The sequence below is a fragment of the Phocoena sinus genome, chromosome 11 (assembly GCF_008692025.1).
Source record: "Phocoena sinus isolate mPhoSin1 chromosome 11, mPhoSin1.pri, whole genome shotgun sequence".
NCBI classification, from domain to species: Eukaryota; Metazoa; Chordata; class Mammalia; order Artiodactyla; family Phocoenidae; genus Phocoena; species Phocoena sinus.
The window spans coordinates 63,700,307-63,713,889 of NC_045773.1; the positions used below are offsets into that span (position 1 = coordinate 63,700,307).

General features: G+C 58.8%; 2 protein-coding genes across 3 annotated transcripts; one reads left to right on the forward strand and one right to left on the reverse strand.

Moving 5' to 3' along the window:
• Window positions 1-588: 588 nt before the first annotated feature.
• BAK1 (BCL2 antagonist/killer 1) lies at window positions 589-7,026 on the reverse strand. 2 transcript variants are annotated; one of them, XM_032648774.1, is made up of 6 exons: window positions 6,780-7,024; window positions 4,825-4,927; window positions 3,836-3,971; window positions 3,371-3,514; window positions 2,084-2,264; window positions 589-1,957 (listed from the first exon to the last, which is right to left on the reverse strand). In XM_032648774.1, the coding sequence occupies exons 2-6, from the start codon at window positions 4,892-4,894 to the stop codon at window positions 1,853-1,855; spliced, it is 636 nt and encodes a 211-aa protein (XP_032504665.1). In that variant the 5' UTR covers window positions 4,895-4,927; window positions 6,780-7,024; the 3' UTR covers window positions 589-1,852. The 2 variants fall into 2 exon arrangements, with proteins under 2 accessions (XP_032504665.1, XP_032504664.1); XM_032648773.1 differs by having other exon boundaries at window positions 3,371-3,971; window positions 6,780-7,026.
• A 932-nt stretch (window positions 7,027-7,958) lies between these two features.
• LOC116762060 (gametogenetin-binding protein 1-like) lies at window positions 7,959-13,061 on the forward strand. The gene is given in 7 exon segments (XM_032648772.1): window positions 7,959-8,360; window positions 8,362-8,408; window positions 9,056-9,174; window positions 9,576-9,670; window positions 9,852-9,996; window positions 11,015-11,154; window positions 12,832-13,061. Coding segments are annotated over 7 exon segments (999 nt in total). The 3' UTR covers window positions 12,883-13,061.
• Window positions 13,062-13,583: the final 522 nt, after the last annotated feature.

The following is a 13,583-nucleotide window of genomic DNA, read 5'->3' on the forward strand; positions in this document are numbered from 1 at the left end:
AAAACAGACCAGGGTGCCCAGGACTGGAAAGACTTTGTAGATTTTGGAACATTTAAACGCCCCCGTGCTTGTTATTTTTATCACCCCTGGCTGTGTCCCCATAGGGACTCCCATGCAGCACAAAACTCCTAGAATGAAAAGCCCTGTGTGTGTGCTAGCTGTGGGGGACATCGGGAAGAGGGAGCCGGGACACTGTGTCCCAGGTGGAGCCAAGCGTGCGTGGTGGCCCCCGCAACGGAGAGGGATTCAGGCCAGGCCTGTGGGGGTCCCCAGGCAGGTGCAGCTGCCCCACCAGCTCTGCAGCCAGAGCCTAGCAGTTTGGAGACCCCTGACTCTCTGTGGGGATGGGAAACTTGCCTGGAACCCAAAGAAATGAGGGTAGTTCCTGGAGAAGGGGCTGGAGAAGAGTGGGGAGGGGCCAAGGCCTTCTAGGAGGCTGGAGAAACACACCCAGCCCTCCACAGGATTCAGGAGGTCCGAGATGAGACCTGTCAGTAAAAACCAGGTGAAAGCCAGGCGTGCCCAGGTTCCCTGTCCAGCCTGATGGAGAGAAGGATAGCAGAGGAGACAAAAATGATCAAGTGGGAGTGGAGGGATTGCAGTTTATTTTCAGACACACTCAGAGGGTGGGAGGTGGCCAGCTGGCTCCATCTGCACCCCCTCCCTGCATTTGGCTTCATCAAGAACTCCTCTCCCCTGACCTCCAAACCCCTAGGCTGTACAAGGTAGACGAGGCACTCCTACCCCACCCATCAGGAGAGGCTTGGGCAGGTGTGGAGTGAGGAGTGTAGAGACTGGGGGTAGAGTTCAAATATTCACAGTTCCTCTATCCGTAACCCCAGACTACACTGTGCCCAGGCCACGAGGGCGGCTCCCAACCCTGGGATTCCTAGGGGTGTTAATAGCCCTTCTCTCACTCAGAAACTTCAAGTTGAGCTCCCTACCCCCTTTCCCTGACCATAACAAAACTGCAGTCCTAAACCCTGTAGTCTGGGCGAGGAGGGGGCCTCAGCACTGCACTCACCCAAGCCCCCTGCCTGCCTTTTCTGGAGTGATGGGGGTGGGGCGAGCTTCACTTGTAGTGAGCAGGGGTATGGGGTGGGTGTGGGGAGCAAGTGGTAATAGGTGAGGGGAAGGGAGAGAATGAGGGCCTCAGGAGGCAGGCTTGGAAGGTGCTGATGGTCTGCACCCCTACTCCACCCCCACTGCACCCCCAGAATCCCTGAGAGTCCAGCTGCAAAGGCAATATGGGGCAGTGGGAGCGGGGCGGGGAGGAGAGCTGAGCCATACCTCGTCTCCACCCCCCACTGGTCCTGTTCCTGGGGGACATGATGTTTAGGAAGGGCCAGGACTGAGCTCCAGGCCCAGCATTTAAGCTCTGACCTTCCAGAACAGCTGAATCCTGGGAAAGGGTAGGGCTATTAACCCCCACACCCCAGACGTCCTGGCTTTGGGTAGAGAGGTGGGAATCGGAGGGGGGGAGTGTCCCCCCAAGGATATTATAAAAAGCTAAAACCGTTAACAACTCCTTGGGGAGAAGCGGCTCCTAGCCTCTTGCTTCCCCAACTTATCATCTCCCCAAAACCCAGTAGACAGGGCTGAGGGGGTCCCAGAGAGCTAAGGGAGGGGCCCTAGCCCCTCTCTGAGAGGGGGCCCTTTAGCACCATGCAGTGTTGGGGCACCCGTGCAGTCTGATGGACCCCTGGGCAGGGACCCTCCAAACCTGGAGTGCCCGCTTGCTAAAGCTTCTGTGCTCTTACGGAGGGGACCCCTGCAGGGGAGGAGGTGAAGGGAGAAGACTGGGCCAAAGTCCACGCAGGGGTCTCAAGACCCCAGAGGACCCCTCCAGGAGTCATGACTTGAAAAATCTTCGTACCACAAACTGGCCCAACAAAGCCACAGCCAGAACTATCAGCACATTCCGGATGGGACCGTTTCCCAAGTCCAGGGCTGCCACCTGCCAGGAGAGACAGAGTGGTCACAGGGGGGCTGGCGGCATATTCGGCTCCTGGGGACTGGGATGGGGCTGGGAGAGGGGTGGCCCTAGCAGCAGGGAGGAGGTGGTCAATGCTTGGGCACTCACCCAGCCACCCCTCTGTGCGATCCACCGGGCAATGCAGTGATGCAACATGAAGTCGGCCACGAAGCGGGTCACCTGGCCCAGGAAGCCAGTCAGGCCGCGCTGGTAGACGTGGAGGGCCAGGCGGTAGCCAAAGCCCAGCAGAGCCACCACTCGGCCCCAGTTGATGCCGCTCTCAAACAGGCTGTGGGCCGAGAAGATACAGTCAGTGGAGACCTCTAGAGGGCCCTTCATCTGTTTGCCTCTCCCACCCCCTTGGAGACCCCTACCCCTCTCCCAGCCGGAAAGCAAAATGGCTTAGCTGTGAATGGAGGTGGTAGAGGCTGCCCCAGCCTGGCCTCAATTTGGTTAGAGCCCGTGTCTCTGTGAAAGGAGAAAGCTCAGAGGGCAGATGAATGGGATGCTGCTGCTGGGGCTGTGGCCCCAGGGCTGGGGGAGCAAAGGGGCACAGAGAGCGTGGAGGGCAGAGCGAGCAGACGAAGGCAGCAGGGAGATTACCTGTGGGCATTGCTGCTGGCCTGGCAGCCCGAGGGACAGCAGAGAGAAAAGGACAGAAGAGGAGGTTAGGACAGTCCAGTCCTGGAATCACAGCTGAGTGGGCGGTGGCCTCTCAGGACACAGGCAGGATGTTTCAGCTCTGAGCACTAATTCTGCATCTATCGGCTACTCCTGCCTTCACCCTCAGCCTCGAACCTACCCTGAGACTGACCTCTTTAACCCAGATGGTGACAACAGCTAACACCTTTAAGTGCAGACACTGTTCTAAGCATATTTCCCCTATTTTACGGACCAGGAAACTGAAGGCTAGGAAGTTTCGCAAAGCCGGTAAATGGCAAAGCTGAGATTTGCCCAGGCTGCTGGTTTCTTTAACCACTGCCTGTCTGACACCAGATTATAGCATCTGGAAGCCATTTCCAGGACCTGGTGGGCTGAAGCCAGAGCCAGCAACCATCTTTGGTGTGAAATGTGTCCCAGCCGTGTCCGGACAGCCATGTCCCAGCTGGGCTGGGGAGCTCTGGGGACACCCCTACCGCGAGCCCCTCTATAGCCCTGATCTAACAGGTCAAGTCCTCGGGGCCAGAGTTAACAGGGGCTGTGCGCTTATGCAGAGATGAAGAGTCTGGGCTCAGAAAGAGAAAGACAGGGGCCCAAGGCCCCGCGTGAGTTAACAGCAGACACGGGGACGGCAAACACGTCTTCTGGCACCGACAGAGAAGTGTGTCCCCCATCCCATGGGCAGGGCCTGGCACGGTGGTGACGGCACAGCGGAGAGGCAGTGGCCAGAGCTACCTTGAGGCGATCTTGGTGAAATACTCATAGGCGTTCTCTGCTGTTGGCTGTAGGTGCTGCAACATGGCCTGGAACTCGGAGTCGTAGCGCCGGTTGATGTCATCCCCGATGATGGCCAGCTGGCGACCCACCTGCCCCATGGTGCTCAAGGAACGGTAGGCAGCAGATGAGCTGGGGCCTGGGCTCATGGCGAAGGGCTCCTCGCCGAGATGCCCCAGCCTTGGGCCCCCCTCCTTGGCCGTCCCGACCGCGTTCTCAGACACGAGGGCTGGGCCCAGGGACAAGGGGCAGGCATGTGCTGAAAAGGGTGCCAGGTCCCGGATGGGGGTGGGAACCCACATGAAAAAGGAGCAGCAGTGGGAAAAACCCCCAGGCCTGTCCAGCTCCCAGGACCTGCATGGTGACCCCATGTGAGCCTCCATCTCCCTGAACATGTCCCCGTGGGCCCAGGGGGCTGCTGCTCACCTGCTAGGTTCTAGGGACAAGGTGACCATTTCTGGGTCAGTGGGCGCAGCCGCCCCCTCAGCCTCCTGCTCCTGCTGATGGCGGTAAAAGACGTAGCTGCGGAAAACCTCCTCCGTGTCCCGGGCTACCTGCTCCTCTGAGGATCAAAGCCAGGAGTCAGGGAGGAAGTGCTCTGGGGATGGTTCACTCTGCCTGTGGACAGAGGTGTCCCTCCTCTAGCCCTTAGTTACCACCTAGGGCGGACACTGAAAAGAGGATTCTTGTCACAGCTGCCTTGTGGAATAGGTGAGCCCCAGTTTACGGATGGGGAAACTGAGGTGCAGTGTTTATATAACTTGCACAAGCGTGTACAGCTGGAGAGAGCGGTGCAGCCAGGATAGAATCCCAGGCATTTGGGTCCCCGACTTTATTTTAGTTTGTCCAAGGCACCGAGCCCTTATGGCTTAGGGAACGTGGGAGACAGAATTTGAAATTGTAGCCCAGAAAAGCCACATCGGGAAATAGTGACAGACCTGGGACTGAACCCAAAGTCCAGGGAACAGCCTGTGCTGGGCCGCGAGCTGCAGGCGTCCCTGACGTTCCCCTTGGAAGAGGAAAGAGGGACAGCCATTTTACTTCCTCCCCAAAGTCATTAACAATCCCTCTCCCTGTTAAGCAGACCTGACTCGGTGATAGGTGGATTTACTTCCTTATTTCTCCCAGGGCAGGGATAGGGCAGCCAGGCCCCACTCTTCTTTCCTCCTCCTCGCAGATGGCAGGGTGCCCACCTCATGCTCACTGCCCCGCCTCCCCCAGCCTCTGCACCCCCCACTGCTGCCCCCCTGCCTGCATTGGGTAGGGAGATGCTTTTCTCCTTTGCCCAAGGTGAGGAAACTGAGGCGGGAGAGCCTGCCTTTAAATCTTGCCCGGCTTGTCCACATCTGCTCTCTCCATCCTCACAGATGGCCCTGGTGGTTATGGGAAGGGTGAGGGGGCAGAAAGACAGTTACCCGAAGTGGAGGAGGGGTCAGGTTCTTCGCACCCCTGCCTGGGAGGACCTGGGCCTTGTCCGGATGCCATTTCTCAGGTCTTGGCAGGAAGGGCAGTGTTAGCCTGTGGGGGTGGGTAGGAAAGCAGAGATGGGGACCAGAGGTTCCAACAGCACACGGAGGGAGGGGACCCCCACTCCTGAAAGACCGCACCGTCCTAAGAACTTACTATTTCACTGGCAGTTCTTCAAGGAGACTGGGAGTGAGAAAGGCCTGGCAGCCAAGATTCCCACCCAGGGGTCAGCCAGGGCCCAGGGAGGGGTGGCCGCAGCAGTGCCCGAGTGGATCTCTAGTCGCACTGGGAGGCGAGTTTCAGAAGCTGGGGTTCCTTCTGCTGCTCTGGGGCCTCCTGCACCCTACCCAGCACACGCTTACTGCAGACTTGCCACCTTCCAGCCAATGACCCACGAAGCCCGTCCCCGAAGGTTCCACTTCCCCTTGGCTAGTCAGAACACACCTGTTTTCCAACTCAGGCCTGTTAGCCGCAAGCATTTCCTGAGTGCCTATGGTATACTTCTACCATGTATGTTCAAGTACTCCCCAGGGAGTGTGGGACATGGAAAGAACACATTAACCTGGCAGGGTAAGCAATGTCATACCCATTTTACAGGTGGGAAAAGGGAGGCACAAAGAAGTTAGTGCCCAAGGCCACAGAGCTAGTCAAGGAGTCAGGTTGGTTATTTGAATTTCCACGAGTCAGTACTCCACTCAGCACTCATTTCAGATTTATTTTTCAGTTTGTGGACCTTAGAGGGTGTCCTTTCCGGGGAAACTTCCTTTGTTTGCGTCCCGCCTGTGATCTTCACATTTCTGCCTAGCAGGTGGTTGAGGAAATCACATGTACCCCTTGCTCTCCTGTCTCCAGCCCCTATTTTCCTCCTTTGCTCAGTCCTGGCCACAACCCCAGTATGCTCTGTAAACCTCCACAGAGGGAGTATTTCCTGGACATAAGCTATTTCACTTTCAATTTGCACCCCCTTCACTTCCCCCCACCCCAAAGCTGCCTCCATCACCCAGGCGGGAAGCCACCCTCCTCTTCTCCCTGGGAGGGCCTGTGTACCCTCCCCCCACCTTCCCTCTCAGGCCTGGGGCCATTTTCGAAAGTGCCTGAGGAGAAGGGTGGGGAAAGTCCGGACCACCTGTGCTCTCCACCCCCTCACTGTCTCAGGGCAGGGACAGGGAGAAGACCAACTCTCCCCTCCTCCACCCCTGGGTGCTCAGACTCCTTAAGACAGACCTTTGCCTGGCACACCCCCATCCCAGAAGCTTCTTCCTGAGCAAGGTACCTTCCTCTCTCCCTTGGTCTCCGAAACCCAGTGCCCCCAGGACAGCAGGGCTGGAGGATGCTGATTGCATCTCGACTGCCTCTACCGCTACCCCTGGGGCTCAGTGCTGGGGAGAAAGTGGAGCCTCAGAACCGGCCCCAGGGCCAGAGGCCTATGCCAACCTGGGTCTACCTCTGCCCCCATCCAAGTGGCCTGACTTCCTGGTAGGGAGAGTCCACTGTGCCCCACCTGCAGGGTTTGCTGGGCCCAGGATGTTTCCCGGGGCGGGGGGGAGATGCAGACCTAGCCCTGCTGCAGACCTAGTCTGAGGACAGCAGGAAGTGCTGTGAAAGTTCTCCCCCTGCCCTTGACCTTGGCTCTGACCTCCACTCCCATCCCCCAGACTGCTAAAGAACCTGGTTCTTTAGCACCCGATTCTCTGGCACCAGGGCCAGGCCAAGAGGGAAAGCTGTCTGAGGAGCAGCCAGAGGGAGCCCCGGCCGGATCAGGCCCTGAGCAGGAGTTGGTGGAGCTGCCCAGACAAGCCTCGAGGCCTCCCCCTCCCCACCAGGCTCCCTGCGGGCTCCCTGCCTCACCCTGGGCCTGGGGCTGCCGAGAGTGGGGAGCATGGGCAGGACCTTCCCGGCTTACCTGCCCGGACCCTGGCCCAGGCCCGGGACGGCTCAGCAGGGCAGAGGCTGGAGATCCTGAGGAGCCAGTGGCTGCTCCCAGGGTCAGGTACCCAGGTCTGGCTCCCAGGAAGGGGCGTCAGTGAATTCCTGGTGTCTGGATGCAGCCTCTGCTGGTCCCAGCACGGCCCTAGGGACCCGCGAGGCTGCAGCGATCATAGAGGTGCCGGCGGTTCCCGGCTCCAATCAGCTCCCTCTAGAGGAAGTTGCTCTGTGGCCGCCGGATGCAGATGCCCCAGCCTACAGGGCTCCCAGGCGGAGAGAGCGGCTCCCACCCAGGCAGAGTGGCTCCCCCTCCCCCACTGCTTTTCCCACCGTTGATTCCCAGTCCTCATCCTTGATCTTTCCCCTGCTTCCATCAATGTCAATAAAAAAGCCAGGATGGCGAGGTTTCTTAAGCGCCACTGTGTACCAGGCACTTTAAAACCTCTTTGGAACAACCCTTGGAAGTAAGTGCAGTGGACCACACCCATCTTAGAGCTGAACAAACTGAGGCTCAGCTGGTTTAAGGAACCTTGCCCAAGGTCACTGAGCTGGGTTTATAATCAGGTCTGTAGGTGCCGTGAGGAATAATAATACTAAATTGAGATTCAACGCGCAAGCACCTCGGTGGTCTGCAGAGAGAAAAATCCTGAATGTGATAGGCAGGTAAACATGAAAACACAGTGGGTCTGTGCTACCAGGTGGGCATGTGCCAGCTGGGTACTGAGAGGAGAGAGAAGAGGGAGGACAGAGACTCTCTGGCTTCAGGGATTGAATGGTTCTCAAGGACAGAAGCTACCGCAGCCAGGGAAGGACAGGCCTGGAGAGAGCTGTGTGCCTACACCCCATTCTCAGAGTTGGGGCTCTCCAGCCACCTCTGCCTGCCCCCCACCCTGGTGTTTCCTGGAGCCTCGCCAACCCCCTCCCCCTTCAGGCTGGCTCCCCAGGCCTCCTTCGCCTGCCTCATCAACCCTTTGCACTCTCTGCCCCCAACTAAGCCCTCCTACCTTCTCCCCCCACCCCTCCCCCACCTTTGCCTTCTAGAACTCCTGGAAGTTTCCAACTGGAGGTTTTAATTTGAAAACTCCTCCTTTTCTTAAGTAGTTGGTCCTGAGGTGGCTGCTGTGGCCCCTCCCTCTGAGTCAGGGTCCTTGTCAGGATGGAGGCCCCAGCTTCAAGCCCTCGATCCCGAATTTTGGGCCACTCCTCCATGTTCCGCTTTTTCCGTAGCCTGGTGGGGAGCAAGGGCAGCCCAAAGAGCTCAGACAAGGCCCTGCTGGGGGGCCAGTCTTGTCCCTTTCGAGAGCAGAACGCCACCCCTTTGATGACTGATCACCAGGGAGGAGCAGGGCGGGAGTCCAGGCCTCCTGCCACGCTGCCCTACACCCTCTCTGTGGCCCTGCCACAGCCCTATCCCTCGGGGCTGGGGCTGGGGGACACAGGGCCCCAGACCCCCACCCCCGTGGAGGTCCTGGCTCAGGGTGTAGAGGTGAAGCCAGTCCTGCCCACAGGAAGCCAGGAGGTGCTGGGCAACCTGTCTGAGTTGGAGGAGAGGGAAGAGGAACAGAGAACAGACGGAGGCAGCAGGGGATACAGGGACCTCAGACAGGTGAGGGGCTGGGCTGTGGATGGTGGGAAGGAGCCTGGGATGGAGGAACTGGGGGGAGGCCTGGATGTAAGAAGGGGGAAGGATGTGGGCCTGAGATGGGAGGACCCAAATTGGGGAGGGGCCAGGAGCAGACTCCTTGGGTGGACAGAGGACTGGGTGGGCATGGTTGGACAGACGTGTCAGGGGTGGAGAGGAGCCTGGAGATGTGGGGAGGGGGGTGAGGCAGAGATGGGGGTCCTCCCGCAAGTGAGTGGTTGTGGATGGAGGCACCAAAAGGAAAGGGGGATGCTCTGGGTTGAGCCGGGGCTCCCGTTACTTCCCAGCTCCTTCCTGGGCCCCACTCCCCCCACCTTCCCTCCCCACTCTCCCTCCTGGTTCCCACTCTCATTTGGACCTGGCACCCACCCCTGGTGAGGAAGGGGGCCCACTTCTCTCTCTGTTCCCCATGCCCCTCCTCACCCTACTTTTGGGGAGGGATCATCCCCTCTGTGATGAAGACCCCAGAGGGCCGAGCAGGGAGTAGTTGGGAGCAGGAGGTTAGAGGAAGCTGAGCAGGGCCTCTAGGAGAGCCTTGGGGGGTTTAGGGGGCCTTCACCACATCTCTGGGCCCCACCTGCCACCCCCACCTGACTATGCTTTGGGATCAGGGGCCACTTTGCCCAAGCCTTGGCAGTGGAGCAAGGATGCTTGCAGAGGGCCATGGGGCCACTGGATATCAGCCCCGAGACCTTCACCAGGGAGGAGGAGAAGGAGCGTCTGCTTGATGGTGAGTGTGGTGGCCGCAGGTGTGGGGGACATGCCAGGGGTGTAGGGCCGGGAAGGACACAGGGCAGTTTGAGGGGCCGCTAGAGGCGGGCTGCCTGGGTTTGAATCCCACCTCCACTAGGCCAAGCTGTGTGATGGTGGCGAGTCACTCAACCTTTCTGTGTCTCACTTTCCTCATCTGCAAAATGGGAATATAATAGTACCTATCCCAGAGGGCAGTAGCAAGGATTGAGTGAGATTTTCTCTGTGAAGTGCCTAGAACTGTGCCCAGCATGTAGCAGGTGTTTGCTAAAGAAAACAAGGAAACCTGGCCCTCAGCTCAGCCTCCTGATGGCCCTGTCCTCCTGGGCCTGGGCTGCCTCTTGTTGCTGTGAGCTATCAGTGACCACCACCGCTCCACAGAAGACCTCAGGCTGGCCTCCTCCCAGGTGGGGGCCACTCCCTGGAACCGCCTCCTCAGCTTGTACAAACAGCTCCAGAAATCGGCCACGGCCAAGGTCAGTGGGGCTAGCTGAAAGTGCAGGGTGAGGCCTGGGTGGGGCCCAGGGGGGCAGCCAACTGCCTGCACCTCTTGAGAGCCGTTGTTCCCTCCTGCTTTCTGTTCTGGGTCTCGTGGGCGTGGGCGCTGCAGGCTCGGCCCCACCCTCCTCACCTGCTCAGTCATGGGCACACCCTCAGATCCCTCTCAAGGAAGGCCTGCCCTGTGAGGAGAAAGGCAGGGAACAGGAAACAGAGGAGGACAGCTCACTCAAGCTCTGTGGTCCAGGCATTGTCACCCTCCAGTCGCCGCTGCATAAGACTTTTAGGTCGACAGATACAGTAGGTAAATGTGGTGCCCCCACCTCCCCACCCAGCCAGCTCCCCGACAGAAGGAGCCCCACTTTGGTCAGTGGCTCATGGGTGCGATACCAGTTCTGACCACCAGGTGGAACCAGAGGACCTAAGATGACTGCCCAGGCTGGGGGAGCTGTGTGTGGCTGGTCCCGAGGCTGAGCTGGGTCTAGAAAGGGTCCTCCTCCCTCAGGGCCCGGCGGGGGGGGGGGGGGGGGCAGCAGAGGGTGGAGGGGTGGGGGGCGGGTTGTGACTGGGACTGTGGCTCCTTGAGCACCACCCTTTCCCAGCCTGGAATTCTAACTCCTTCAGTGGCCACCTCCATCCCTGGTTTTCCCATCGTGTGTGCACTGCTGTGACAGTACCCCAGAAGGCCCCCTCTCCCACTGCAGCCCCCTTGCCACCCTGACATGGTGAGCAGATGGCTTAGTGGTAATAACATACTCCAATAAAATCACTGTTGACATTTTCATAGCCATTACTATGGGCCAAACCCTCCTCTAAGCACTTTTCGTGAAGTACTGCATTATAACTCTGAGGTAGGTCCTGTTATAGTCTCCACTTCACTGTGAGGAAACTGAGGCACAGAAAGGTTAAGTAACTTGTCGAAGATCACACAGCTAGTAAGTGGCAGAGCTGGGACTTGATCCCAGGAGGTTTGGGTTGTTCCAGATCTGTGCTCTGGAATTGGTGGCTGGAGCGGGCAGGGTGGGGTACGGCAGATGTCTGCCCCTTGCATGCTGTCCCCAGGAGGTAAGTAGAGACCCACACTCAAGCTGGCGGGAGGGAGCCCATGGAAAGCGAGTGTCCTGGGGAGGGCAGGGCAGTGGGGAGGTGTTGTCTGGCTTACTCCAGGGACTGGATGGAGAAGGGACCTAGCTGGGGGTGACCAGGGGATGCACAGGGCTGGGTGAGGTTTGGAGAGCCAGAGCCACCTCCTCTCCCTTCGATCCCCAGCAGGTTGTCCACCCTTCTCCTGCCTGTCCCAGGCCCATCTCTCTGACTCTCAGGTTTCGTGGAGTCGGAGTTAAAGAAGCTTCTGGTAGTGCAACGGGAGTCCCGCCTCTGGAAGATGGGTGGCCACGAGGGCCGGAAGCTGCTGACCCAGCCAGAGATCACCCTGGAGGAGGCAGACATTGTGGATGTCCAGGTATGCCCGCCCATCCCGCCCCCACCCTCTGCCTGAGAGCCCTAGGGAGAGTGGGGCTGGAGGCCTCCCCTCTCTGCAGCTGCTGGCCCAGGCTCCAGCCCCCATGCTGGGCAGGAAATGCTTAACTCCTTCTTGGTGGTGGTATCTCTGAGAGCAGGATCCTGACCCCCTGCACACGCACGCCTCCATCGGTCTCTCTCTCACTTGACCTGAGTCCATTTTTAAGGCTTCACTGCCATTCACTTGCTGTATGGCCTTGGGCAAGTCCCTTCCCCTCTCTGGGCCTCAGTTTCCTCATCTCTACATTGAGGGGACTTGTCTAGGTGGCTTTAAGGCTTTCCTGCACATCTGTCATTCGCATAATGTTGCTCTTTTTCTGTTTTCTCTCCCATTCACACCCACACCAACTCCCACAAACACACATAGGTGCGGGGGAGTTACCTACCTGGCCACACCAAGGACCACCTACAGCCCACCCTACTTGACATTGGCCTCAAAGGTTAGGCCTGTCCCAGCTTCTCTGAGTGCACATTGATGGATATGTTGATGAAAAATGTGTCAATGTCCTTTTTGGGTTAATTTCCACTCATTCATCAGCTCATCCTTTCATTCAGTGGACATCTGCCCCTGACGGTGTGTGTAGTTTACAAAAGGAAGGAGCAAAGTCTTTAGTCGAAGTCTCTGACCTGGCATGACTTGCTCTGTGACTTTGAATGTGGGCCTTGGTTTCTTTACCTGAAAAGGGGACCATTGGAGGATCAAATGAGCTGACGGAGTGTGTAGCCCTCAACTTCAAAGGGCACTCCAGTGTCAGGGATTATGACTCACCCCTTGGGGGTCGTTAATACCAGAAATACTTGCCTACCGGGTACTGAGGGGCAGCCTTCCCGTTGTCTTGAGCCTGCAGGCTATGTGTCAGGGTGCCCCTCTGTGCTCTGGAGAACCTCACCCTAAACCACACAGGTGGTCACTCTGGCAGGGCCCCTGCTTTTGTCTTTTCCTGCTAAAGGGAGCTCTCCTCCCCTCTCCCCTCCACTCCAGGACCACCCCCTGAGCCGGCCTGCCCCAGCCCCAGGGGTCACAGTCCTAGGGTAGCCTGAGCATCACTGGGGGCCCCTAGGGAGTTTCTGGAGTAGAGGACCAGCTGAGTCCTCACTTGGGGACAGGGCTGCCTCAGGAATATCTTCCTGCTGTGGGTGTTACAAGGATTCTGTCCTCATTACCTCCCCCTACTCTCTCCTTATCTGCCCTCAGAGACACCAAGCTGAGGGGGGAAGGAAGCTTCCCCCCAGCCTTTGGGGAATGCTGGGGACCTGGGGGAGGGGCGCTGAGGCACCAGAAGCACCACCCTAGGCTGGAGGGAAGGATGCAGAGCCCCCTTGGTGTGGTGTCTAGGATAGAGGTGAAGGAGGGGAGGGCTTGGCTGGGGTGCCTGGCTCCAGGGGCTTCCCAGGAATCTCCCAAGCTGGAGGAAGAAGGTTACCTCCATTCTATGGGAGGGAGGTGGCTCAGGGCTAGTGGGCCTGGCCTGCTGTGGGCACCTGGGGGAGGGTCTGGAAAGGTGACCTTGGGGTGCTTGTCTCTGAGGGCAGGTGGGATGGTTCTGGGGGTACAGAGCAGGAAGAGGAGAGCCCAAAGATGCAAAGGCATCTTCCTTCACCCACTTCCGCCCCCCAGCACCTGCTCCTTGAGGAGATGAATGAGATGGAAAACTGGCCTCCAGAGTGAAGCTGGTGCTGGCCTGAGTCTGCCCTGCCCCGGGTCCCTGCAGCCTGTGTAGAGATGTATCCGCCTCCTCTTAGGGCACCTCAAGGAGCCCCTGGGGCCAAGGGGTCTTTAATAAATGGTGTCCATGTGTCTGCAGGGTGGGCCTGCCCGACACACTGTCCCCACTCTTCAGACTCAGGCCTGTGATGTTATTAATAAAACTCAATTTGACTTTGGCCTTCTTGCCTGTCTGTCTGCCGACCTGGCCCCTCATCCTCCACCCAGGAACAAGCTCAGGGTTCCCAGTCTAGTTCTAGTCCATGCCTACAGGCTGCCAGGCCACCCCAGCTGCAGAGCCCTGGGTTCCATCTGAGCTGGAGGATGGGAGGTTTAATGCACCTGACCCAGGGGTGGGGAAGGACCTGGGGCCCAGAGTGAGCGCTGGGGGAGCCCCTGCTGCCACAGACCCGCCCGTCATAGTCAGAGCAGCCCTGGTTTCCCTCCCTCCTAAGTTCCCAGGCCTGGCTTGCAGCCTCCTCGAAGGATCCGGGAATTCTCCAGCAGGAAGTTCCTGCCCAGCCATCACGGGGACAAAGCCAGGAAAGCAGCCTTGGGACCATGGGGACCTGCCTCAGGGGCTGGGCTAGGGGGCAGGTGAGGGGGCCCTGGGGTTGATGGAGAGGTGCCACAGGGGTGGGGGGCAGGGCTCCATCCTGCTGCCC